Genomic DNA, 24,616 nt, shown 5'->3' with positions numbered 1-24,616 from the left:
ATTATATAACAGATGGCGTAGGCTTTGGATTTATTCATCATAAAAAGGCACACGAGGTGTGCGTCTCAATTTTCCCGCAAGGTCAAAAGCTCAACCCGCCGAGCTTATCCATGCAGATCCGGAGGTTCTGCCAATATCCCGTTTCTCCAGCAACGACACGTGGGCGTTCAGCGATAACAAAGAGATCCAGCAGCTCGGGCGATGCAGAAAGGGAGCCTTGAGCGCAGGAGTACCCCCTGCCAGACCCCCATCATCTCCCTCACCAAAAGCCAGGCAGTCTCACCAAATGGTAATGTCCCAGTGTGTAGCAGACATGGGGGTAGAGGGGGGCTAACAGGGGGTAAGGGAGCTGCAGCAGTATTATTAATGACCAACAGGGGGAGCAGAACAAGCAGACAGGGGAGCTGTTGACTGAAGGGAAAGAGGGATCCACATTCAGGGTCTGCTTGTAAAGAGGTTAAATACTCAAGAATGGCAACCAAAGCGCATGAAGCGCAGGGAAAATAATCTGTAAATATTTAATAGCAGAGTCATTTTTCTTAGAGCCAAGTTCCAAATGACTGATTTTGTTTTCAAAGCATGTTTTTAGTTGTTTTTTCCCCCCTCTCTCTTTACTTCCTTATCCGGCCACATGAGGGAGACAAAGAGTTCATCCGACATACAGTACAACAGTCTGCAAACTGTCTGGTCTGTTTTCTTCCCTGCAAAACCAGCTGCACTATCATTTTACAGAAAGTTCTCAACAAAGGACGCCTGTTAGAAATCCCAAGAAAAATCTGAGGAAAGAAAATGGTATGTGGTCACCTGTTTACACCTCTATAAAACTGGCCTAGGACTACAATTAACAGCTATTCACCTCACTTTTTAACCTTCCTATTATGTTCTTGATGAATTGATTAAAGGTTTTGTCTATAAAATGTCGAAAAATCGTGCCACAAACCCAAAAATAATTAGTTTACAGCTATATTAGAGAAGCAAAACATACTGACAGATTAGAATCTGGAAACAGGTAATGTTTGTGATTTATGCCAATGAAGATATTTAAATAAATAATTAATCAACTAATGAATTCATTGCCTAATCTTATCACCTGTATTGTAAAGGAAAAATCACTTATTGGTTAAAGATATGACTGCGTCCACACATGATCGGGCCACATTGGAAGAATTTGCCGCAAGTATTTCTCTATAACACTCAATACTTAAGGAGCAAAATTCTGAGAAATAACTTCCCTAATATTATTTATTAAGAGTTATAAGGTTACAACCTGAGATAATCTGCTTCATCAGGCTTGTGTGGGTGTGGCTTGATCTGATTTAGGCTCTAAAAAGCGATTAATCCAACTTTTTAAACAGTGAGGAAAAGGGATAGATAAATAAATATATACAGGAATCTCCCAAGTAAAGTAACCACAACTTTTCAAAATTAGGGCTTTGTGTTCATGTAGGACAGCATCACTCATGGTGGGTAAGTGACTGAGAAAAGAGGTTTTCAGGGGCCTTTAAGGCTCTCAAGACAAAAAGGTTGGTAACCGCTGGTGTTTATAATCAAATTACACTACAAGACAGATAAACCGAACTCAATCAAAGATCCCACAGTAGTAGAACACACAAAAAAAATAAATGACTTCGTCAAATCTGTCTTTCACTTTTCGGCTTGGTGAAGGTAAATCTAGACGATTTCTTTGCTCTGTTCAGCCGATGACGCGCTGCATTCAGAAAGTATGAAAAGAGGAAGAAAACTGTAGCGCGACGGTTTTGGCCTCGAAGTGTACAATCATTTCACGATTACAAAGAGAGAAACGGGGAATTAAAAAAGACTCTGAGATTTTTATATCGGCGCTGACGTATGACGTACAGTTCCCAGTGGCAACGTTCACATACCAGAAGCCACGAACCTGCCCTCTTCAACATTATTGTCACAGACAGATGGGGCGCACTAGGGGGAATGTGGACTGTGCTGAGGGCATGAAGAAAAGTCTGAATTCTCTCCCACCACTGGGCCCCTCTCCTCTCTTTCTTCAGTTTAAGAGCCGCAGACAAAACCCAGCTCAGGCTGCTTAGAGCTCTCGGAAAGCTGCTCAATAGCCGTCAGCCGCCATCAAAGGGACTGTACAGAAAGCACGCAGACCTGCACCTTCACTGGGGTGGATTAGGGAGAGGAGACGTACGTTTCGGCTCCGATTCCTTGCAGATCGGCATATGTAATGAAGAGGAACCCGCGGAGAAAGAGAGGAAAGCCTCCCGTGACGGTTGAAAATAATGGGGCATCTGCTGATATTGTGTGATCAAAGTGATTTGGTACAATATACCGGGAGGAAATAGGTAAAAAAAAAAAAAAGACAAAAAAAGAAAAAGAGCTTTGCACAAAGCAGCAGTGTTCCCGTGGATATTTTTGTTGTGAAGGCATGTTAAAGCACCTCACCTAAGGAGCTGCAGATAAGGAGTGTGAGGTCGACCTTGGATTTCAGGGGCGGTTTGGGACAAAGCATCTTTATCCGGGCGGCGTTTATGGTTCAGCTCCCGTCGCTCTGAAAAAGACGAGGCGTTGTAGCAGCAGATGGAAACACGGCGCAACACTAATGAGCCAAGTTTCCCTGCAAGCGACCAAAAAAACAATAAAAAATAAAATAAAAAAAAAAAAACACACTGAGACAAGCCTGAAGCATTACCTGCTCCAGGGCATTTCCTGTTTGCTGTAGCCACGACAACGGGATAATCTGCAGTGCATTCAAAGCTAGCAGCCAATGAGAGGGGGGGGGGGGCGCGAAGCCGACTTCAGCGACTTCAAAACTGGAGCAGCAGCTGGTGAAGTGAGAGGGGAACTATTTCTGAGCTTAAACTGTAAAACTAAAAAGAAATCCGAGCTATAGAGAGAGAAAAGGCTTCGGCTCGCTGTGTTAGTCAGCGCCGAGGTCACCAGGTTCAGCGCCGACACAAATATACAGTGAAAAAATCCGTCCCTCGCCATGAATACACCCTACCAGCTCCCATATAAAATTCCACAGGATGAAAAGTAAAACTGGCAGGGCAGTCTGAATAATTCCTGCACTGCGAACTCTCGCCGGTTGCACACGGCCTGCCCTCACCTCACCTCACCTCCCACCCCGCCCTCCCTCTTCTTTCCTACTCTCCATCCAAGCCGAGCATCAGGCCCGGTCTTTCAGCGCCGCTCTGCCCCGTGCGGGACGGGAGACGGAGCCGACAGAACGAGGGCAAGATCGGGATGTGGCGGGGCCGTAACGAGGCGACTCGGCGTATAAGAGAATACAATCCGACGCGGAGAGGAGAGGCGAACGGAGAGCTGCCACGTCTGGACGAGTAATTGGAAACGGGAGTGAAGGGCCTGGATGAGCTTTCGTGTCAGAACAGTGACCCACAAGTTAAACTACAAGTACATAAATGGCGGTATCTCCTCAGTTTGTACCTATTACTATTACATGCGAGTCAGAGCCAATTTTCCTTAAAATTGATACCCAATAAATCTGTTGAACGCTTACTGCTGTTCTGAAGGTATTTACAAAATGCTCAAAGACTCATTTCCTAAAACGGGTTGCACGAAATGCCATATGATATTGATTTATTTTGTAAAACACAAGCCGCCGTGGTAAAAAAATGTGAAATATTTGAAAGGTAACACCAATAAATACTCGCGTAAGAGATTCACTTTGTGTAAATTGTGCAAGAATTTGGCTTCAAATTCGGCTGCCACCTTTGTTTGGATTTGGAGAAAAACATTCAACTTGATTTCTGGAGGGCTCAAATGATGTGAGGTACAGGTGGGGGTCGTGGGCAGTTATTTGATTAAAACCTATGCATTTACATATGTAATTTTAGGCTATTATCGTGACAATATTTACTTAAAATATGCCATAAAAATACTAATAATCACAAAATTTTGGCAAAACAAATCTTATAGTGAAGCTATAGTGGCTCAGGTGCTGTAAAAAAAAAAAAAAAAAAAAAAAAAGTGTTATAATGGAGGAGTTAACCTTAGAAATGGGATAAAAGCCTTCATTTATTGAGCTATAATCCATTTCTTCCATCCAGACGGTCAGAGGAGGATTCTGGAAATACCTCGTGGTCGGTGACCTTCTGGGTGTTTAAAAGATTGACAGATATTTTATTTTTAGAAAAAAAAAAATCAATGCCCTGCGGCTCCAATGTAATGACGATAACACGAGATACAGCTAATGTACTGCGCTCTCGGATGAAACCGACGCTTAAACAATAACTACAGTGCGGATGTGCAGCAGCAGCAGCAGCAGCTAACACAGTTACCCTCAGGTACCATGAGTTACAGAAACAAGGCAGGATTCACGGTTTCCCAGAAGACGAAAGGTTTTGTGGATGAGACTGAAGGTGATGATTCATGGTTTATGAAAGAAGGTGTGTTCCTCTCTGTTAAACGTTCTTTCACCACTGCAGCAGTTTTTCGGTGCCATCAAAGTCCATCTGGTCTGAGCAACTTGAACAACAGCTGATCCCGCCTCGCACTGTTATGTCACAGGCCAATGTAAAAAGTGTCTTTTCAGATATCGCTGTCACCGAGCTAAACCACAGCTGCTTTTTCAACTGCCTTTAAAGTCATCAGACAGGTTTTTTCATCCATCCGTTTGTCCGTCCATCCATTTATCCACCCATCCGTCCATAAATCCATTCATGCCTCAATCCATCCATCCATCCAATAGAGCATTAATTTATTATTTGCTCATTCAGTCATTTTTTTTCTTGTAAAAATGCCAAATATTACAAAGCTCCAGTTTTCCCATCATTTACAGCTCCAATTATAGGATAGTAAACTGGATATCTTCAGGCCTTAAGACAAAACATTGATTATAAGGATATTGAGATAAGCCGATGGACATTCAGACTGTCTTCTGATATTCGACAGACAAAAACAGACCAATCAAAATGAGAAAATAATCAGCGGATTAGGTGATTATAAAAACAGCTGTGAGCTGCAGCCATAAAAACATAGTTTGCACGAGCATATCTATAATGCAGTTTTCCATTCATTAGCAAAGTCGTTTTCTTTGTGCACCTGTTATATAAATATTTAAAAGGTTTTAAGCAACGAAAAAAGGCAGCTGCATTTATTTGCACGGGTGAGTAGCAGCTCTACCATCGACATGCACACACACACTGCAGCTAGTTTTCAACATACAACTGCACCAAACTCTACAACAGAGCACGGTGCAGTATTGAGCGTTAACATCTAAATGGGTCAACCAGCCGCTCGGTGAACTGCAGCGCCATTAGGACCCAGACAGTTTTTCCCCGAGTCGAGTGCACAATCTCATTATCTGCGTTATAAATGGAAGTAATATACCAAAAAAAAAGTAATATGCAACTGAAACAAACAACAACCAGCCAGCTATGGCTCTAGGTAAGACAACAGTGATTAAAAAAAACAGTGTAATACTCCGGTGGTTGGCAGGGAGGGCGCCACGTGAAATTAGGTTACAAAGCTCTCTACTTAAAACCATAAAAATCTATAATCCTACGGTGAAAATGACACAGTGGAGGTTTGCAAGGCTGTGAGAAAATGGTATTTATAGTTTGGAAATTGCATACAATTCATCGTCAGCGCTGTGGCAGTGCAACACCGCAATGCTACAGTGCAGTACTATGGTAGTAATGGTAAAGCTCGACAGTAAACCTTCATAAAATTGGTGCAAGTGATGTTATTTTATTCGTGATTCACCTGTGGATTATTTTCTCGTCAGAAAACGGTAAAAAAGCCAACGAAATTTCCCAGCAGCAGAGATCATATCTCTCGATTGCTTCCAGCAAAATCAAAGATATTCAATTTAAATCGCATAGAAACAAAGAAAAGCATCAAATTTCCACATTTCAGAAGCCGCACTCTGGACATCTTTGGCATTTTTGCTTGAAAAGTGATTGATATGATTACTTGATTGTCAAAAACATCGTCCCAAGTGAACAATCAAAATGACTGAATAACTACTTCAGCTCTATTATTCAATAAAATCAATATAATTTGTCCAAGTTTTCCTCTGGAGGTCGTTTGTTTCCACGGTAACAAACAGCCATTGAACCAGCACATTCCTCACCAGTCAAAAAAAGGAAGTGCTCCATTGTCCATTTATCCAAGCAAACAACACAAAACACAAAGCCGGGGGAAACAATTAATTGGGCGACCTACTATTTGGGAAACAAAGCAGCTTCCAGTCTCTCTGATTAATCTCGCCGGTGGTTGACAAAACAGTGTGAAAAATAAGTTAGAAAAACTTATGAGAAACTCTGCAGGGGGGGTAAAAATGTGCACTCGGTGAAACACTGATTGACCTTGATGAGTGTCCCGAACTACACCCGTCCTCCTTTCTTTATACCGAAGGGAATATCCGGGTCGGGGAAGACTGCAGTTTGAAGCGGAGCTATTTCAGTCCTATTTGTTCGCAGAGAGAGCGCCGGCGAGGTCCGACCGCTTCCACGGGCAAACGTTCAAGTTCAAAAGCGTCGTGCTATTCACGACTCAATTTAAAAGGAAATAAGAGTTAAAACGCAAATTAAAACCCGCATAAAGAGGAAAAAAAAAAAGGGGGGGGGGGGGGGGGTAGGACCTGCTGCACCACTGCATGGAAATGTATATGCTGTATGGAAAAAGTCTTTTCACGCTGGAAATATGAATAGAATCACCTCAGTGAGTAAATCTGTGGAAAAAAAAACCAACATGTTGGCAGCAGTTTTCTGAAACAACACCGGTGATTCTCCATTGTTTGTTTGCTGAATGCAGCAAAACAAAAAAAAATGCCTTCGTGCTCGTGTTATTTTTCTTATTACGGTCCAAAAAAATAAACAAAATAATAAAATAAAAAAATGTAAAAGCATTTTGATAGCTCTCTCGGAAAATCAGCAAGCAGCCGAGCCACCAGGGCCCTACATATCTCAACAGTTCTGGAAATAAAGATTCTGGAGCAAGAGGGGGACGAGATGGTTTAAAATCAAAACATTTACGTTGGAAGCGTCGAGGAAATGATTAATACGACGTGCTGTCGTAATATTTTGCGACAAAACGCATACGGGCATCGTTAGGCTACTGACGTTATATAAATACATCTAGTTGCCTGCTTGACAATCACAAATCCAAAGCTCTTACCAAGTTTGATGCATTTCCAACTTCATATTTATATGCAAAAGATTATTATTATATTATTATTATTATCCACATATTTAGATACGTATATATAAATAGCTACTAGCCTTTTTTTTTCTCCGGTTATCTTACCTTAGCTTGCCTTTGTTTGGGGCTGAAGAAGCAGGCGGACACACTTTTTTTTTTTAAAAATATAAACAACGTGACATTTAGTCGGTGTTTTCATGCTAAGCTAGGCTAACCAGTGACGACATCTTTTCCAGGTCTGGACGTGGAGAGCAGAAATGTCGAACTGCTCCTTTAAGGACAGAGAGAGAGAGAGAGAGAGAGAGAGAGAGGTGGACTTCTTCTCTCCACAGGGGCAGCCAAACAGTCAACAACAAAAGGAGGATTAAGTTCCAGCTGAAGCCAATATGTTGCCGACTACAGCTTTAACATATAAAAAAAAATAAAAAAAAATAAAAAAACATTTTTTTTTTTTTAAAGATTTTCCTTTTGGATCAGCAGAAGCAGATCTGGGTTCAACTGCACACCCTTAAATTCCTCTCGTGCTGCTGCTGAGTTGCACCGCAGCCTGCCAGCAACGTTAACACAGTGAAACTGAAACTTTTCCTTGCAAGATCCAAAACACACACACACACACACACACACACACTCGGACGCACCGACAGCCCTCCACCACCTCCACCACCACCACCACCACCCCCGCGTGCACACGAAAGCAGCACCACATTTAGTGTTGTGCGCCCTCAATCAAAGCGCGCGGGTGCAATTAATTAAAAGGCGAGAAGCGAGAGGATGGTCCCCCTCCTTCCCCTCTCCCCCTCCACGGTGCATCCACTCCTCAAGTGTCTTGTTTCCCCACACCGGTCAAGGTTAACTAGCCGCGAGAGCTTTTGGTGTCTGCGTCGGCTGCGAAACGGGGGAGGGCCGGGAAGGTGGAGAGGGGTGGAGGTGCTGCGGACTGCACACTGGGGCTTGTGTTGATGATGCAGACGGGGCTGAGAGAGAGAGAGAGAGAGAGAGAGAGCCACCGAAGCCTACAGTCCCCCTTAAATATTTTACCCCCCCCCCCACCCCCCCAACACCAGACACATCTCCCCGCTCAATATCCTCCACTACATCGTGCACCGTGCGACCATTACGCCCCGCGGAATAAGCCCCAAAATTCAACCACGCGGTGGAAAATGAATAATGGTATTTTTTTTTTTTTTTTTTTTTTTAAACGCACAATAAATTACAGCGAGACGAAGAAGGAAAGAAAAAAAAAAAAAAAAAAAAAAACTCCGGTGCGCACTAATCCGGCTGGCAACGCGCCTACAGGATGAGGAAAATTACATAGTTTTAATGGTGGATGCGGATAACGGAGCAGCGAGGCAAAGTGGCGTGGAAATAAAAAAACAAACGCTGCTAAGTGTGTGTCACAAGGTAGCATAAGCATCCATACCTTTCTCTCCATCACTCTGCGCTTTTTTTTGGGGGGGGGAAGAGGGGGGGTAGGAGGAGCGGTGGTGGTGGAGGAGGTGGTGGTGGGTGCTACTCAACAACAGCAACTGGAGGATGTGTCTCCGCGGAGCTGTCCGGTGGCTGGCTCGGCTTGGCGTGGAGCTTCCCCCCACCCTTCAACTTCCTCGCGGCTGTCAACGCGGCGGCGGCGTCTTCCCCCTATCACTTCCCCATTACCGGACAGCGAGGCGACTTATCAACGCTGGCCTGCGGGACGCCGAGCCGGGGATGGAGCCGGAGCCAGGATTGGTGAAGCCTTGTTCGGAAGGGAAGCAGGAGCGCAGGCGCGGTCTCTGCTGGAGAGTCGATATAATGAAAAATTACCAGTGGCAGGGAGTGTCATCAAATTATCCTCGTGAGCGGGTTTTTTTTTTTTTTTTTTTTTTTTTTTTTTTATAGGGTGGGCGGGGGGTGGTGGTGGTGGTGGGTGGGTGTTGTGTGTGTGCTGCTCCTGCTGCTGCTCGATGAAAGATGTTGGCATAGCAAGAGTGAAATGTTCACTACAGGTTTATCCTGCACCGAACAGCTGTTGTAAATGTAATCGCAGTGAAGGAACAAAGAGACTGAATATATATAAAAAAAAAAAAAAAAAAACCTGTTCACTACAGCAACAAAGGAGCAGCAGCAGCAGCAGCTCCCTAACAGGAGGAACTGAACCACTTTCTAATAAGCGACCCTTGATGATAAAACAACAACAAAAAAAAGGGGGGGGGGGTTGTAAAATTGTTGCTAATTGCCATTTTAAATGGTTGATTAAATATTGCTTTAAGTGGTACCAATGCACACATCCGGAATCTGCAAGACTGAAACATCCTCTTGGAAAAGAGACAAAAGATCTGGACAAAAATCCATTTATTAACAGATTGGGAATTACCCTCATTTATTTATTCAAACTGTGTGAATGTAGTTGTTTTCCAGCTTTTGCCTAAATTCATCAGCTTTATTATTTTTTTTTTTTTAAGTTTTGTCATGTATTTTTTAGCGATGACATCTTTTAAACTGTGCCTCCGTATCTTCCTGTGTATTAAAATACTGGATTCCTTCTTTGTGTCAGCACGTGTTTATAAATATGGTTGTTTCTGGCATCATTTACCAAATTTAAACACCAATTACAGGAATTTGTAACCTCTAATTAATAGCTTCTAACTAACAAAAAAAACATAACTTCCTTCTTTAAGGCAATTACATCAACAAAACAGCAGAACTGAGATACTAAAAATGAAACATTATCATGAATTTGGAGTCACATATATTGTAAAACATAGAAAACAGACTATTTTTACATACCTCTCACAATAATATGAGAAAATGACTCATAAAAGCTGCACGAAAGCACTAAAAAGTAAGGCTTTACTTAAAAGTGTGCTTTAACGAATGTGAGAATTTAAGCTGAATACTGCGAGTGTTCGTGCTGCGTGTGAAAAAAAAAACCCTGCACATCAGAGTGTCCACTCAGTGCCGGGGTCTGTCTCATGTCAGCACATTGGTGACTCAGATCTGAGTCAGCAACTCACACCCCTCTTGAGCCTCACAGAGCTGCAAGAGTGAGTGTTTAAACCGGTCCATTAGCTGGAGAGCAGGATCCGAGGCTCTCACCTGGACCGGGCCAAAAAAAAAAAAACACCCCGCCGAAGAGAAGTATGCGTCCAAGTTGGCCTCATCGCAAAATACCTTCAGCTTGTTTTTTGTTTTTGTTTTTTTAAACCAAGAAGTGCATCTGGGGTCACAGCAGTGTTTCAAACAGAGCTTCCTTTTTTTTTCTTTTTCCGCAGTGCAGCCCACTCCTACCCACCCACAACCTGAATCCGGCAAAGGTTTACTACTGAACTCTTGGCTCGGGGACCAGCAGAACGAACAAAAGGTATCCGCGCTGAAGAACTGGCACACGGCACCAGGATCTTAAAACCAAAAAGAGCGTCGACTGTGTTATTGTGAAGCACGTTTATCAAATCAACATGTGTATCCTTCATATAAAGGAGAATTCACTTTTTTTTTTTTTTTATTACATTGCGTACAAGCGGGAGGCAGAGAAAACAGGCAGGAGCTTTTCAAAGTCATCCCTCCTCACAGACTGTGCAAGTCTTTATAAGCTAAACTGAAGGGAAACACTCAACTCAGCACTCGTTCAACTCGCCCTTTCACATAAACTACGAGTCTGGCTCTCCCCCCCCCCCAACCCCCCTCCCTGAGAGGGCAATCAGCATCTTTTGAAATGTTTCCAAACATATTTTTATTTGATTGTGAAGCCGGAGGCGATATTTAATGAACAAATGAAAAGGAACATTTTTTTGGCAGGTGTAGAGTGAACTTCTCGAAGCAGAACCTGAGGTTTTCCTCTCGTGTCGGCCTCGTTTTTTTTTGTTTTGTTTTTTTTTAGTCCTGGACATCAAAATAGTCGATCACAGGCTCTTCTTTAACCATCTTGGACCAGGGGGTCCCGCTGACGGGCCTACGAGGAGAATCAAAAAGAAGATTAATCCTACACGGGAAGACAAAAGATGAGAGAAAAGCAGCTGCATGATAAAAGGAAGAAGGAGGAGGAGGAGGAGGAGGGAGGAGGAGGAGGAGGCGGCAGATCAGTGTGACGCTCAGGGAGACTTCGCGGCTGCTGTGAGGATCCGGATTGACCCTCCCGTGTACAGAACGGTCTACTTCAACCACAGAAGACGACTTACTTGCTGCTGTGCTGTTTGATATGAGCGATGGGAGGAGGGGCCCTGGCGGCCGTCTCCCGCTCTATCAGCGATGTCAGGGATGAGTTGGGGCAGACCGACTTCCCCCTGGGAACGAGCGAGATACACAGACACGTCCTCACCAACGGCGCAATCGGCACTTTTTTTTAAACGCCCGACAGGAAGCAATTGGCACATTCGTGAGAGGCGGTCTTTTCTTACTTGTGGGCCGTGATGACCACGCTGCGTTTGGGCTCGCTGTCGTAGCTCACGCTCTCCACGGCGTAGACCTCGGCCAGCTCGTGGATGATCCTCCGGCGGTCTCGGTTCATCGGCGGGAAACAGTGGGTTTTCTTTGGCTGTTTACCCTGCCGACGTCGGTAATGCACATCCATTAAGGGTTGTTTTTTTGTGTGTTTTTTTTATACTGAGGAGCATTTCACGCTTCACGAGGCTGCTTCTCTTTTGCTGCACGCCCCCCCCCCCCCCCACCCCACCCCACCCCACCCCACCCCCAGGTACTTTTACATATCGGACACAGCGTGTGAATGAAGTGTTAATTCGTATAAATTGGTAACAGAAAACACTCAACTGTGTCTGAAATGAATTTTCTTTTCCAGTGGCCGCGTCAGGACACTCTCAACTCCTCTTCATAAACTTGATGACGAATAATCAGGTGTCTAAAAGTATATTGCTTTGTTTTCGAGGTGTCACAAGAGAGACGTGTTGGAAGCTGCCGTTGGAAGCTGCCGCTCTAATCTGATGCATCTTTCTCTTCTGCCTCTTTTTCCAAACTACATAAACGACTGAAAATGTAAACTAGTTTCAAACTATTGCCATCACCCTTTTTCTTTGACTTATATATAGTGTTTACTCTTTATTATTACAAGCATACAGACGCTCCTGTCCACATACACCGGCTTCTTTTTCCCCATACTGCTGCAGCATGAATGGATATTTTAAACTTAAAGTGCAGCTCCAACATGACTCCTTCCCACGTATAAAGAAATGGTTTTCTGAGTCCCGCGGCCTGCGCAGATCTCTGACCCCCACCTGATCGAAAACCTTCGGGATGAACCGTAACGCCGACTGCGACTTCAGGCCTTTTCGCCCAACAACTGCGCCGACCTCACTCGAGTTTCTGTTGTTTAACGGGAGCAAATCTCTGCAGGCAGGTTCCAGAATCACGTGAAAGGCCGACACAGAACTGTGAAAGCGGGTTATACATAGTATAATGTTGTGTGGCCTATTTTCTATTGGCAGGGTCACTCTGCACATCTGCTTTTTTTTTGTATGTGTGTGTGTGTGTGGGGGGGGGTTTACAGCAGAATACAACAGAGAATCTACAGCAGGCATTAAACTGGTCGACTTTCTTTTGCCAGAAGGTAGTTAAAGAGGATTACAGCAACATTTCGATAAAGATCATTTTACAATCTTGTTTTTTTTGGAGAAGTAAAAGCCCACACAAAAGGATCAAGGGTAAAAAACATAAAAATAAAAATAAATAAAAAAGCTGGTGAGCTGCAGCACAGTAAGCAGTAAATTTAAGCCTTAAAGAAATAGGATGAAACCTTTTAGTGACCCGGAGGAAGAAAAGCTCTGATTCTTGATTCATTGATAATAAATAAATAAATTTAAAAAAAAGAGATTCAGCTCCTGATAAATAAACAATCCTTTCCATTTGGAAAAGGAACCAAAGCAACAGCGACCTTGACAGCGTCACTCCTGAAGGCTTTAATACATCTAACAAAGCTGGGAAAAAAATACACGCAGACTATTTTTCTGACTGCCCCAAGAGATACCTACTAATTCATCGTGGCTACTAAAGAGGCTTCATCGTCCTGTCAGAAATATACAAGCGACCACAGCTGGTTCCATCTCGGAGGTCCACCAGAGAACCGGCTGAGCTCAAAAATAGCCAAAATATACAACAACTGGGTCAGAAAATAATACGAAGACGATGAAAGCTGCAAAACCCAAAGTCATGGCTAAAAATGGGCATTTTAATTCGTCCGGCCGAGGGTTTTTTTTTTTCCTCCTCTCTAAAGTGACACTAATTCTAATGAGCCCATGAGACTCAGCTTGTGTACATAGTGGAGATACTTAGGAAAAGTAATACATCGTAAATTAACTTTAATCCAGATGCATGAGTCATGAAATGTCTGCAACAAATGTTTAATGCAGAAGCCGAGGCAGTTTAAGGATTTCCAACTGCTGCCTTCATGCTCACTGAAGTAAACAGTAAAAACAAGACAAAATCGTGAGTCCATCCAGAAAAATGACTGTAATACTTATAAACTTCAGTAAGGAGGAAAGAAGTAATCTATTAAAGCAAATGAGGCAGCACATAATGTAACTGCTGCCCTCAGGGTTCAGCAGCTTCATATGAATTCTGATTGAAAAGCTATATAAATGCCGGTTACTGGTGTTCATGAAGACTTTATTGCAGGATCGTTTTGCATCTTGTGTTGGAAGTTTAGAGGTTGTTTTTTTTTATTATTATTATTTGATGGTGCACTGGTTGCTATAACTACAGTGTGAGCAGACAGCTTTGGGCATAAAGTTATCAACCTTAAATATTGAGACGCTGCGTGACTGACAGGTCGAGCCGCCACGGTCATGAAATTTAGGCTGAACATTAATTTTCCGACAAGTGATTAATTATTAAACTGTCATCTTGCGTTGGTTTGACTCGGACTGCTACTGTTTGGCTACACATTCAACAAATGGCCTCCTCCGTAGCGCTTTCCTTTTTCCACCAAAAAAACTAAATCTGCCCAGCGATGCTGTGGTGTTTGATGTTCCACTTAAATCCGTGACTTTAATTTCAATAGACGCTCTTTGAAATGCCGCTGGTTGAATATTACAAGTTAAGGGGCCTCGGAGATAAACAGCAGGTGGTGTTATTCTCCACCCATGTGCTTTTAAACCGCGGCACAAGAAGGCTGGCGCAACATGACATCATTAAAAAAAAGAAGAAGCGCCAGGCGAACTTTAAAACGGTAGAAAACGATGTGAAAAGAGCGATGGGAATTTCCATCCAGCTGTTTTCATACACATGAAGGGATATGATGCTTATGATTAAATACAAAATTATAAATAATTTTTTTTTTTTAAATTACCATTATGTAAATGTTGAATCATTATTGAAAATGCTATCAACATGCAATTTGAAACATCACTTTTTCCTCAGTTTTTGTAGCCTAAGAGCAGCAGACTCCCATCAAAACCACCAGAGGGAGCATCACATTAAATGAGATCTCATAACTCTAAGCTGAGATCACAAATCTGGAAAAATAGAAGGGATTCAGGAAATCACCGTACCTTATTGACGAGCTCAATAACATTCTTGATCTCCTCCTCGACCTCCGAGACAAATTTCAGGTCTTTTCTGAAAGACGAGCAGAACAGAGTTGCATTTTCAGTCCAGTGGTTCACCTGACGACGCGAGGTTTTTACTTTGACCATCAACGGGCAGTGAAAGAAAGCAAAAGTGTCAAATCCGACCTGGCGTCATCTTTCAGGCTGTCGCTGTACACGGAGGACGAGCGAACGTTGAAGGGGTCGGAAGACGAGTCGATCTGTAAGGCCTCCGCCAAACGCCGGTTTCTCTCCAGAGTGGCGCACTCTTCATCACATTCGAGCCTGAGGAGCCGTTTAAACAAAGAAACACCACGTTTTTATGTTGATGATGGTTTTCAAAAAAAAATATTCAGATTCTACTAAGATACGTCTTAAAAAAAAAAAAAAAAAAAAGAGGAAACATCACTTGGCTGAGCCGCATTTGAAGCTGTTGCAAACTATTAAAGGCTCTTCTTGAATTATTTCAATATTAATGCACAAACAAAAAAACAATTCAAAGTGGAAAGCTAAACTATCCCTATACAGGTAAATATTTAAAATACTATTTCATTATTGACTAAAAATAAGAGCAGCACGATCTTAGATCTGCGACTTGTTGCTTGAAACATCTTGTAATATTTAAGCCTCGAAAATCACTTTCAGCAAAACGTTTTACATGATGACTTTAACAACTTTCAAATCGTGCATTTCCTCCGCTGCTCTACCTCGTCTGCTTCAGCTCCTTCTTGGTGAACAGCGGGCCGATGTCCATGGACTCGCCCAGCTGCATGTCGGACAGCTTACTGGCCATGGCGATGGCGGCGTATCTGCAGTGCAGGAACAAAGGATTAACTGTGACTGTAACTGTTTGGGAAAAACTGTAAAAAGAGCCGACTACACAGAGACAGCAGAACGGACCTCTGATACGAACTAGCCGCTTCTGTGCAGAATACGGTTTCCTTTCTTCGACCGCAGTCGCACTGCAGCGCCACCTGCGGACGACACAAAGAAACTCAAGAGTCCTTCCTGGTGAAAACATTTATTTGTGAGCGGTCAAATATGTTGGCTTTTTTCGTTTTGTTTTTTCATGTAGACAATAGTCGCGTTTGAAATTCCTGCAGCTGTGAGGGGCCTCATTGTTTAAGCTCTTTTGAGTTTGGATCGCTGCCACTGACAGGTTATTATTTCATCCAACTTAACCATTTGTGACAGTTACACAGCGCTACGGCAGATGTCATCCGCTGCCGGCAGCCTCTGCGGAGGATCACGTGGGGGGAGGAAGGGGGGGGGGGACACACAGCTGGACGGCTGAACGGAGATGTGACACCTTCCCAGAAGATAATTTATTCCCTAAATAAACATTTTTCGCATCATAAAATGAGTTATGTCGGCGAGGAGAAACTTCTGATGGTGGGAAAATATGCCTCAGCCCCCTGTGAATCCAAAAACGGAGACCATCTGCGCGAACTTTGTAGCCCCCTTTTTTTTTTTTTTCTTTTTTTTTTTTTTTCTCTGCCAGCTGTTCTGGGTGGCAGCGTGCTGTACCTTGGCAGCGCAGGTGGTGCGTGGGCAGCTGCTGCCGTTATGACAGGGAGCGGAGCACGGGTGGCCGCAGTCTGGACGAGGCAGCGTGCAGGGCTGCTGGCAGCCGCCTTCCGCCAGACACTCCCCCCGGTGGCAGATCCGCCTGCAGCGGTGCATTTCGCAGGGCAGCTCTTTATTACACGTCAGGCCGCAGGAGATGTCCTGCAGGTGACACGCGATGTTGCTGCGTTGCTGTGGATCCGAGGGAAAGAGCGAATGAATGAATGAATGAATGAATAAATAAATAAATAAAACAGGAAACTAGTCGTGCAAATTTGTGACACACTGGGGCGGGGGGGGGGGGGGGGGGGGGGGGGGAACACACACACGTTACCTCGTGCTTTCCCATGCACCATTTCTGAGTGAGGTACGTGCAGGGGGGACACTTCTCCTCGCTGTGGCAGTTGTGAAACACTAAATCAGAGGCAAACGTCAGGAGCACGTTTCGCAGTTCGCGCATACGGCCGCAGCGCGAAAAAACGCTCATCGCTGTACCTTACCCGGGTGGTCGCACTCGTGTCTTCTCGTGCACAGGCTTTTGCACTCCGGTGGCTTCGTGCCACAGGGGATGGGCGGATATAACACGGAGAGGCCGCAGTGACACGTCAGCTCGTCAAAACCTACAAACAGAAGCGGCCGTGACAGACTGGGATATGAGCCGTGTGGCGACTCGACGCCAGACATAACACCGCAGAGGGAACGAAATGAAACAGAAGATGATGCAAGAACCTCAGGTTAGTTCTTTTTCTTTTTTTTTTTTTCAAGAACAGAATAACTATGTGGTACTTCTCAGGTCATAAATTCAACGTTGTTAGGAGCGGAGAAGGGAAAAAAAACAAAAAAAAAACAAAAAAAAAAACCTGTCTGCGGGACTCACTGGACTGCCAGCAGGGATCGCAGTTTCCACGGTGACAGGGCTCCTGGCAGCGGTGGAGGCCGCAGTTGAGCTTGTAGCCGCAGATCAGGGGGCACTTGTGCTCCACGTTCTGGATGGACACAGACAACAAGAAAAAACAACAGTCACCTCACCTCATATGGTCGAGTGTTTCCCTAATAAATAAATAAATGATTAGCACTACAAAATAACTTTCAACTCTTTTATTAAATATGTGCCGTGAGTGAAATTTTAATTAAGCTTCACTTCCAAATGGCACAAAGTGGATTATTTTTTTAAAAGAAAATAGTGAATGATAGCATTCAGAGTAAAGCTAAGCAACGTCACTGAATAAAAACAAAACATTAATATATAAATTTGAGATATTCTCGATTACGTCACGCGTAAGAAACCATGTTAGAGTGAAAAGAGGTATTTCTTACAGTAAGTGCTCACAAACACGCCGAGTGTTTCACTCTTCCTTTTTCTGATTCCATCATCGTGATTATTGAGAAATTTCCTATTACCACATTAAAATAAAGTTGCTGCGTTTGTGACTGATGCTTCAGGAATTCAGACTACTATGCATATTAGGCCCATCTGCGATTGACTGGAGAGAATTTTTGCTGATAGAAAAGTGCCAAGTTTTAGAACTGGGCCTTCCATGTGGTGGAAAAACACAGTTATTTCTGAAGTTAACGCCCTGTGACTGAAGAAACAGAAAAAAGCAGTGACATTCCCGACCGATCCAAAGGAGAAAATCCAGCATACGTTCCATAAACTTTCACATAGAAACTGGGAGATTTTTTTTAAAACTAACAAAAAATATATTCAGATTAGAAAGAAAAGTCAAAGTTTGCCACCGTTAAAACATTAGTGGGACATTAGCTTACCTTTTATCATCGGTTCACGCATGTTTATGGTTTTGGATTGTGTGAACAAACACTGAACGCATGTTTATGGTTTTGGATTGTGTGAACAAACACTGACAGATTCTGTGACGACTCACCACACAACAAAGCTCGCCGCACTTGTGTCGGCCACAGAAGCGTTTCTTGTTGCAGCGCTTCTCGCAGGTGAAGACGAGCTCGTCTGGAGCACAAAGAGTCAAAGAGGTGAAACACGAGACAACGGGTCGGGTCGGGGGCGACGCCACGCTCCACTCATTCGATCTGGAGGAGTTGAAATCTCACCTTCTGTTTGGATCTTTACGCATGGGACCTCCTGGAAAACACACACACACACACACACACACACACACAAAAGATATCTTTCAAATCTTTAGTGTCATAAAAAAAATGAAGAATCTTTTTTTTTTTAATGTTGTTTTGGATTCACAACAAACAAATGGGTCCGCTGGGTAAAATGTGCCCACCTTTGTCTTGGAGCCACATCTGCACCTGACGGTCGAGGTCAGAGCGCACGGCCCGCAGCCGCCCTCGTGGCACAGATTGTCACACAGATGGATGATGTCTGAAATAGCACAAGTTCATTATCTCCTGACAAACTGCAAGAACAATGCCAGCGGGCTCCAGATCTCACACGCACACCACACAGCATTGCTTTTAGAAACAAGTTATTCCGCAGTTACAGTAAAAGGTTTACACGAATGTACTCGGCACTAATGACATTTAGGTAAATCGACAGATATGAAGACAACTACAGACATTTAGAGGCAACGGCAAACATCAGAGGTAAATTCTTCCAACACGAGTGCTGTTAAAAAAAAAAATGCCGTTTACGAGGGATGAAAAAAAAAAAACCTCCTCTTATGATGCAGAGGATCTGCTTCAGGCTTAACGCGACGTGACAGAAAAGCATGAAGTCTTTAAATTTGGACGAATAAAAGCTGACATCGTGACGTTTTTCCGTCTCTCTGCCTTCCGTCATGATTTTAAATGTAGCTTTCTGCGAGCGAGCAAAGCGTCAACTTCACAGCAATAACGTGTCACGCTTTTCTACCGATAACCACGAGGCCGCTTCAAACCGACGGACTTGTTGCCGTCGGTTTCACTCCATCAGTCTTTCAACATTCGACGTGTACTAGAATCAGCTCCCGTCGACCGTCCGAGCTTCAAGCAGGCATTCGGGTGTCAAGAGACGAGACCGTCGCCGTCCTCTAAACAACCGGTTCCTTCGTCTTACCGCTGGAGCCGCAGGCCAGGGGTTTGTTGCACGTCTTTCCGCAGGAGGGGATGGGATCGGCGCAGCTTTGTCGTTCGGCGTAGCCCAGCTCCAGGAGTTTGGTCAGCGGCGTTTGAGCGCAGGGACACGTCTTCACCAGGTTTGGGGAGCGCGGGCACGGCTGGCACGCCCCGCGGTGGCACACCTGCTGGCACCGGTGAGCCTCGCAGTTCAACATCCTGAGCAGAGCAAAAAGACAAAGAGAGCTTCAGGTCGTGATGGAAACTGTCTTCTCTCAATATAAAAAAAACCAAACAAAAAAAAAAAACTTGTAGCATTAATGTATTACGGAGATCGTTAGGTGCCGCGACTTACTTCCCACATATTTTCTGACAGGAGAAGTGTCCCGAACCGTTGAATCCTTCTTTATCCATGCCGCACAGGGCTTCACGGGTGGCGACGCCACAGTAGCAAACTACACGCAGACGTTGAAAACAAACATTCACGACGTTTGAAAAGTCTCCCGATTGCATAACTGGCTCGGCGCCCGAAGACACGTTTGCGGGTGCGGCCGCGACACTCACCCTGCCGGACCTGCATCTGGCAGGGCTGACACGTCCCGCCGTGGCACACCTGCGCGCAGTCGTGCTCGGCGCAGTTGAGTCGAGCGCCGCACACTTTGTCACACTGGAGCAACGAAGCCTGGCCGCAGCGCATCGGTTGACTGAAAGGAAACGATTCAGTCAAGTGCCAAACAACAGGGAAATATTTCACAACGACGAAACAGACGAGGGAGGCAGACGTGATCGAGCGGCCGAGTACCTCTTCTTCCCGCAGACGCAGGATTTTGTTACGAAGGCGGGACACTGAGGACAAGGTCCAGGGTGGCATAAGCTGAGGAGAAACAAAAGAAAGCGTCGTTCAAGGACAATACGGTTTTGGGTCGGTGGCGTCATCGTTCAGATCTACTGTAGAATTTCGCTTTCCGAAAGTTTCACAAAACATTTACCTCAAGTTTTCAAAGACCCTTAAAGTGAAAATGAAGTCTTTAACCATATTTAACATCCATGTGGTGTTTTTTTTTTTTTATCTTTTTTTTATAGAACACATCATGAGCGAAAACAAGCAGCAAACACCGTGGCTGAGTATTTCTGTTTGGGAACCGCAGTGACAGTGTGACGCAGAAAACGCGCATCGACACAGCCAGGGTTTCATATGTCATAAACCAATCCAAGGTGAGGCTCTCTATATCAACGAGCTGCAGGCGAGAGGTGACGGGGTCGGTGGAGAGAGGCATATTCATAGATCCAAAAGCGCTGAATGAAGGGAAATGTGTAACCTAAGCCACTATGAGGCACGAGGGGATTTTTTTGCTAAACTAATTTGTAGTTTTTGATAACCGTGGATGAGCTTTTAGTGGCTTGATGGAGGGCTGAAGGGGGACTTTTGAACGGTCTTTCAAAGCGTTGAGCTCCCGTCTGGACACGCTGCCCTAAAGTGGCATCATTTGAAACCTGAAGCAGTTTTATTGTGTTATTTTTTTTTTTTTTAAGGCTTACATGTTACAGGGGTGGTTGCAGTCCAGTCCGCTCCTCTTCTTCCCACACATGTCACCGCAGCTGTGGGGAATCTCACTGCGCTGCCACTCGGGGTTCGTCTGCTTACCTGCCAATCAAACGTGGAATAAAAGAAATCGCGATCTTGTTTCTTCCTCCTTTCTGAGACACACTTGAAGGGTGTCTTATAAAATACAACAAAGGGACTACTATTTTTTTTTAAAGATGTATTGTATTGTAAAAGATGCAAGTTGTTATTATTGTTCGCATGAATTAAACACACTCACCACAGAAGCAGATGTAGGACGTTGGGGGTTTCATTGAAACATTCTGGCAGGCTGGACAACGCCAGCCTTCGGCTGAATCTGAAAAACATGAATTTTAAGATACATGCATCTATTTGTTTTTACATGAAATATAACGCACTGTATTGTATTTGTGTATTTTTATAAGTGGGCCTCCGTATTGTCCGACCGCAACAGTAACTCAATGCACTGCTGAAGCGGCAGGAATTTCGGTTATTGTTAACGGAGCCACAGAGGCCATCATGTGCCAGGTGTTGTGTACAGTTTGTTGTGCAGCGACAGAACAGAAGACTATAGTGAGCCGAGTGTAGGGGCCCCCTCACCGTCGGCCTGCGAGGCCGGGGACCGGGCCCATTTCTTGATGCAGTTCAGGTGGAAGACGTGGAAGCAGCCCTGGCAGCTCCACACCGGGGCCATGACCCGGATGACGTCGCAGCACACCATGCACTCGTACTTCTCCTCGGACAGCTGTTCGATCAGACACCCTGTGGCGGCAGAGGAAGAGATCAGAAGGTCAGAGGACGGCGGCGATTCCACAGAAATAACCCGCGAGCTGACGAGCCCTGCTCTCACCCGCAGAGCTTCGTCCAGGAGTTTCTAGAGATGCCACATGCATTACGAGACCTCAAACAAAAGAATTTTGATGGAAAATCATTCTGAAAATACTTGTAATTCATTAATCACTTGAGTAATTTTTCCAGGCAAAAATGTATAATGAGGACGCTTTATCAAATAGGTAGACCAAGCACAAATATAAGAGGTATGTAATAAACAGTATCAGAGAACTGTTGTGTTTATATTGTCTGTGTAACTCTGAAGATACTTCACAGGAAACTAAGGTCAACATAAGTTTTAGGGTTTAGTTGGTTAGTTACACTAAAACGTCCTACAAAAGAAAAGTGGATCGTGAGTTATGTTGAGGATAACAAAGTTCTACCGAGTCTAACCAGTTTTTAATATAATAATATAGTTGGGTGACAAGATGTGTGACAGCAGTGGGTGAATTCACGGATTCACTTCTTCTGGTGAGGACACAACAGGTTGCAGAAGTTACAGTCCAACCTGTCTGCGTCTCTTTGCTCTTGGGCATCTTGTCCCAGCTCCTCTGACCCGACTTGTGGTTTTGATGGTTTGCCCTTCGTCCCCCTCTGGCCTGAAGAGGCGCGTGTCGCTCCGAGCCTCTTCCAGCTTTACAGGCGGCGTCCTGCGACAATCTGCCGTGGTCGGAGTCATCTCGGCCCCCGGCTCCCCACTCTGAGCCCGCTTCCTCCTGAGACGGCGGTTTGGGGGGTTTGATGGGTCCTTGCCGCCAGTTCGCCTCTGCGTGTTTCCTCGGCTGATCGTGATGTTGAGAATCGGAGCCCGTCCTGCTCCGCTGACTTCTTTCCTTGGTTTCCGAAGGGTTTTTTTCTTCTTTGGTGGCATGTGACCTCTGGCCCTCCACTCTCGGGTTGTTTTCTTTTAAGTGACCGCCTCTCTCCTTCTGTTCTCCCCTCCTCGACTCCTGGCCAAACTTCCTGGGTTTTTTAGCCCGGGCGTCTTGGTCTTCATTAGTCGGTTCCACGTTCCTGCTCACACCTTCTCTCCGCCAGTTGGTTCCATCGGGTCCATCCACGGGATGAGCACCTGACTGGTAGCCACCCACATATCTGTTGCTGCCGCCGTACGGGACAAAGTCACCTCCGGGTCTTTGCCAGCAAGGGCCTGAGCCATTTAACCCTCTGTTCCCTTCTCGCCTTCCTCTGCCTCGGCCTCGTCTTCTGGCTTCGTCCTCCCCTTGGTAGGGAGGATGGTGATACTCTTCATAAAACGAATTATTATGGCTGAACGGGGGTTTAAAACCCTGATGAAAGTGTCCGTATTGTTGAGATGGATCATAACTGTTGCTACTCAGGTTTCGGTCGTTGTTGTGTCGGGGTCGACCTCTTCTGGATCTGTGCTGATGTGGCTTTTGATGGGACGTCCCATCCGGATTGAGGTCAGGCGGGTCTGCAGACGGAGAAAAAGTGACAAGCGTCACAACCCCCCGAACACGTGATTTCAACAACAACAATAACAGGCTTCATGTTGGGGATGAAAAACATCACTTAGGATTTCGTCACACATCCTCGTGTAAGAATCGGTTCTAAAAACAAAACCTTTCTAATAAGAGTAATGTTCATCCCTAATTTACTAACTGCATATTTCACAAGTCAAATACCACTCCTATTAAAAGTTATGAAAGCCTCAAAAATGACCTAATCTGGCAAACAAAACCTAAAAAAACAACAACAACAACAACAACGATGAAACACAACTAGCCGCATTAGCTCGTGTTCCTGGAGATCCCACATCCGGTGTATTTATGGATTTCAAAGTTCGACGTCACATGTTGTCACGTCACCCTGACACGCGCCCTGATGACGTCAGCCGGCTGAAAGCGTCTCGAAAATGAAAAAAAAAACGGATTTTTTTTTTTTTTAAATCACGTTATCTAAAAAGTTCACGTGAGCTAATTGTTAGCGAGCTAACGACAAGAGGACGTGACGTCAAACTGCAGGTAAGCACGATAAAGTGGCGAGTTTAGAGCCGATTTAACGTTAATTTGAAGATCGTGGTTTGGTAACGTCCTCTGGCTCCGGCTCACTGTTTTAAGGGAAATGATTTCGGCAGTTTATTATTTACCTGAAGAGCCCTCAGCCATTCAGTTTGAACTCTGCTTGTTGCTTCTCCCACGCGACACGTTTTTTGTTGTTGTTTTTTTTTGGTCGATAAAAGAGTGTTTTCGGAGAGATGACAAGCGGATCCAGGTACTCGGGCAACTATATCACCTGCGTCCTGGTTGTTTTAAAAAAAAAAAAAAAAGCGAAACACGACAACCTCCTCCTGCCTTCAACCGACCTTATCAACGTGAGCTAGCTGAAGGCTAACACGAATCAAGTCAAGCTTGCTTACGTCAAAACCGGAACTTCCGGTCAACGTTTTACAAAAATAAAACGCAGGACGTGTTCGTTAAAATCAGCACGACGTACTCGTGTTTTTCTCTCATATCGAAGATCGCATATAAACAAAATATATCTCCAGTACAAATAATACATTTTTGGTCATTTTGGAAAATATTCTTTAATTTCAATTATATATATATATATTTTTTTTTTTTTTTTTTTTTTTTTTTTTACCTATTTACGGAATAATTATGTGGTATGCAATTTATAATTTGTGACCCCTTTTTTGTCCTCTGCATCTTTTTTCCTAATTTTATATTATTTAATTGCCTCGTACTTATTTTATTTGGATTAGTTACTCTGTGTGCCCAGATTTGCTTTGTTACCTGTTATTCATTGATTTATATGTTGTTTTGTGTTTAATTGTGTTTACAATCTGTCTGAAAACATAATTTATTTTTACGGTATCCAAGTCTACCTTTATTCTCAGGGGGGGGGGGGACAACGTTTTGACAGACAAAGCACAAAAGCATGGACACAAGGTGGCGCTTTATGTTTACGTTTCAACAACAGAGAATAAAGAGGCTCTTCCTGAGACTTGGAGGAGAAA

At 44.3% G+C, this 24,616-nt stretch overlaps 2 protein-coding genes across 2 annotated transcripts in view; both read right to left on the bottom strand.

The window, feature by feature from the left end:
• The window catches only part of smarcd3b (SWI/SNF related BAF chromatin remodeling complex subunit D3b), a 38,131-nt gene extending 29,184 nt beyond the window's left edge, over positions 1 to 8,947 (bottom strand). The window contains exon 1 of the mRNA XM_069159631.1: positions 8,567 to 8,947. Coding sequence (XP_069015732.1) covers positions 8,567 to 8,578 — 12 coding nt within the window. The 5' untranslated portion in view covers positions 8,579 to 8,947. The remainder of the gene's footprint in view (positions 1 to 8,566) is intronic.
• Positions 8,948 to 10,838: 1,891 nt separating this feature from the next.
• On the bottom strand, positions 10,839 to 24,007 carry nfx1 (nuclear transcription factor, X-box binding 1). The gene is made up of 23 exons (XM_069159620.1): positions 23,747 to 24,007; positions 22,145 to 23,071; positions 21,406 to 21,567; positions 21,065 to 21,142; positions 20,781 to 20,886; positions 20,044 to 20,115; positions 19,806 to 19,945; positions 19,597 to 19,696; positions 19,243 to 19,460; positions 18,473 to 18,570; positions 18,291 to 18,321; positions 18,107 to 18,189; positions 17,101 to 17,209; positions 16,724 to 16,843; positions 16,558 to 16,637; positions 16,185 to 16,415; positions 15,558 to 15,631; positions 15,365 to 15,466; positions 14,805 to 14,942; positions 14,622 to 14,688; positions 11,520 to 11,665; positions 11,301 to 11,405; positions 10,839 to 11,074 (listed from the first exon to the last, which is right to left on the bottom strand). The coding sequence occupies exons 1-23, from the start codon at positions 23,763 to 23,765 to the stop codon at positions 10,999 to 11,001; spliced, it is 3,282 nt and encodes a 1,093-aa protein (XP_069015721.1). The 5' UTR covers positions 23,766 to 24,007; the 3' UTR covers positions 10,839 to 10,998.
• Positions 24,008 to 24,616: the final 609 nt, after the last annotated feature.

Source organism: Embiotoca jacksoni, unplaced genomic scaffold, assembly GCF_022577435.1.
Source record: "Embiotoca jacksoni isolate LCO1_2020_lvr unplaced genomic scaffold, fEmbJac1.0.p SCAF_25, whole genome shotgun sequence".
NCBI classification, from domain to species: domain Eukaryota; kingdom Metazoa; phylum Chordata; class Actinopteri; family Embiotocidae; genus Embiotoca; species Embiotoca jacksoni.
The sequence above is the reverse complement of the archived record's forward strand: the minus strand, read 5'-3'. Positions and strand labels throughout refer to the sequence as shown.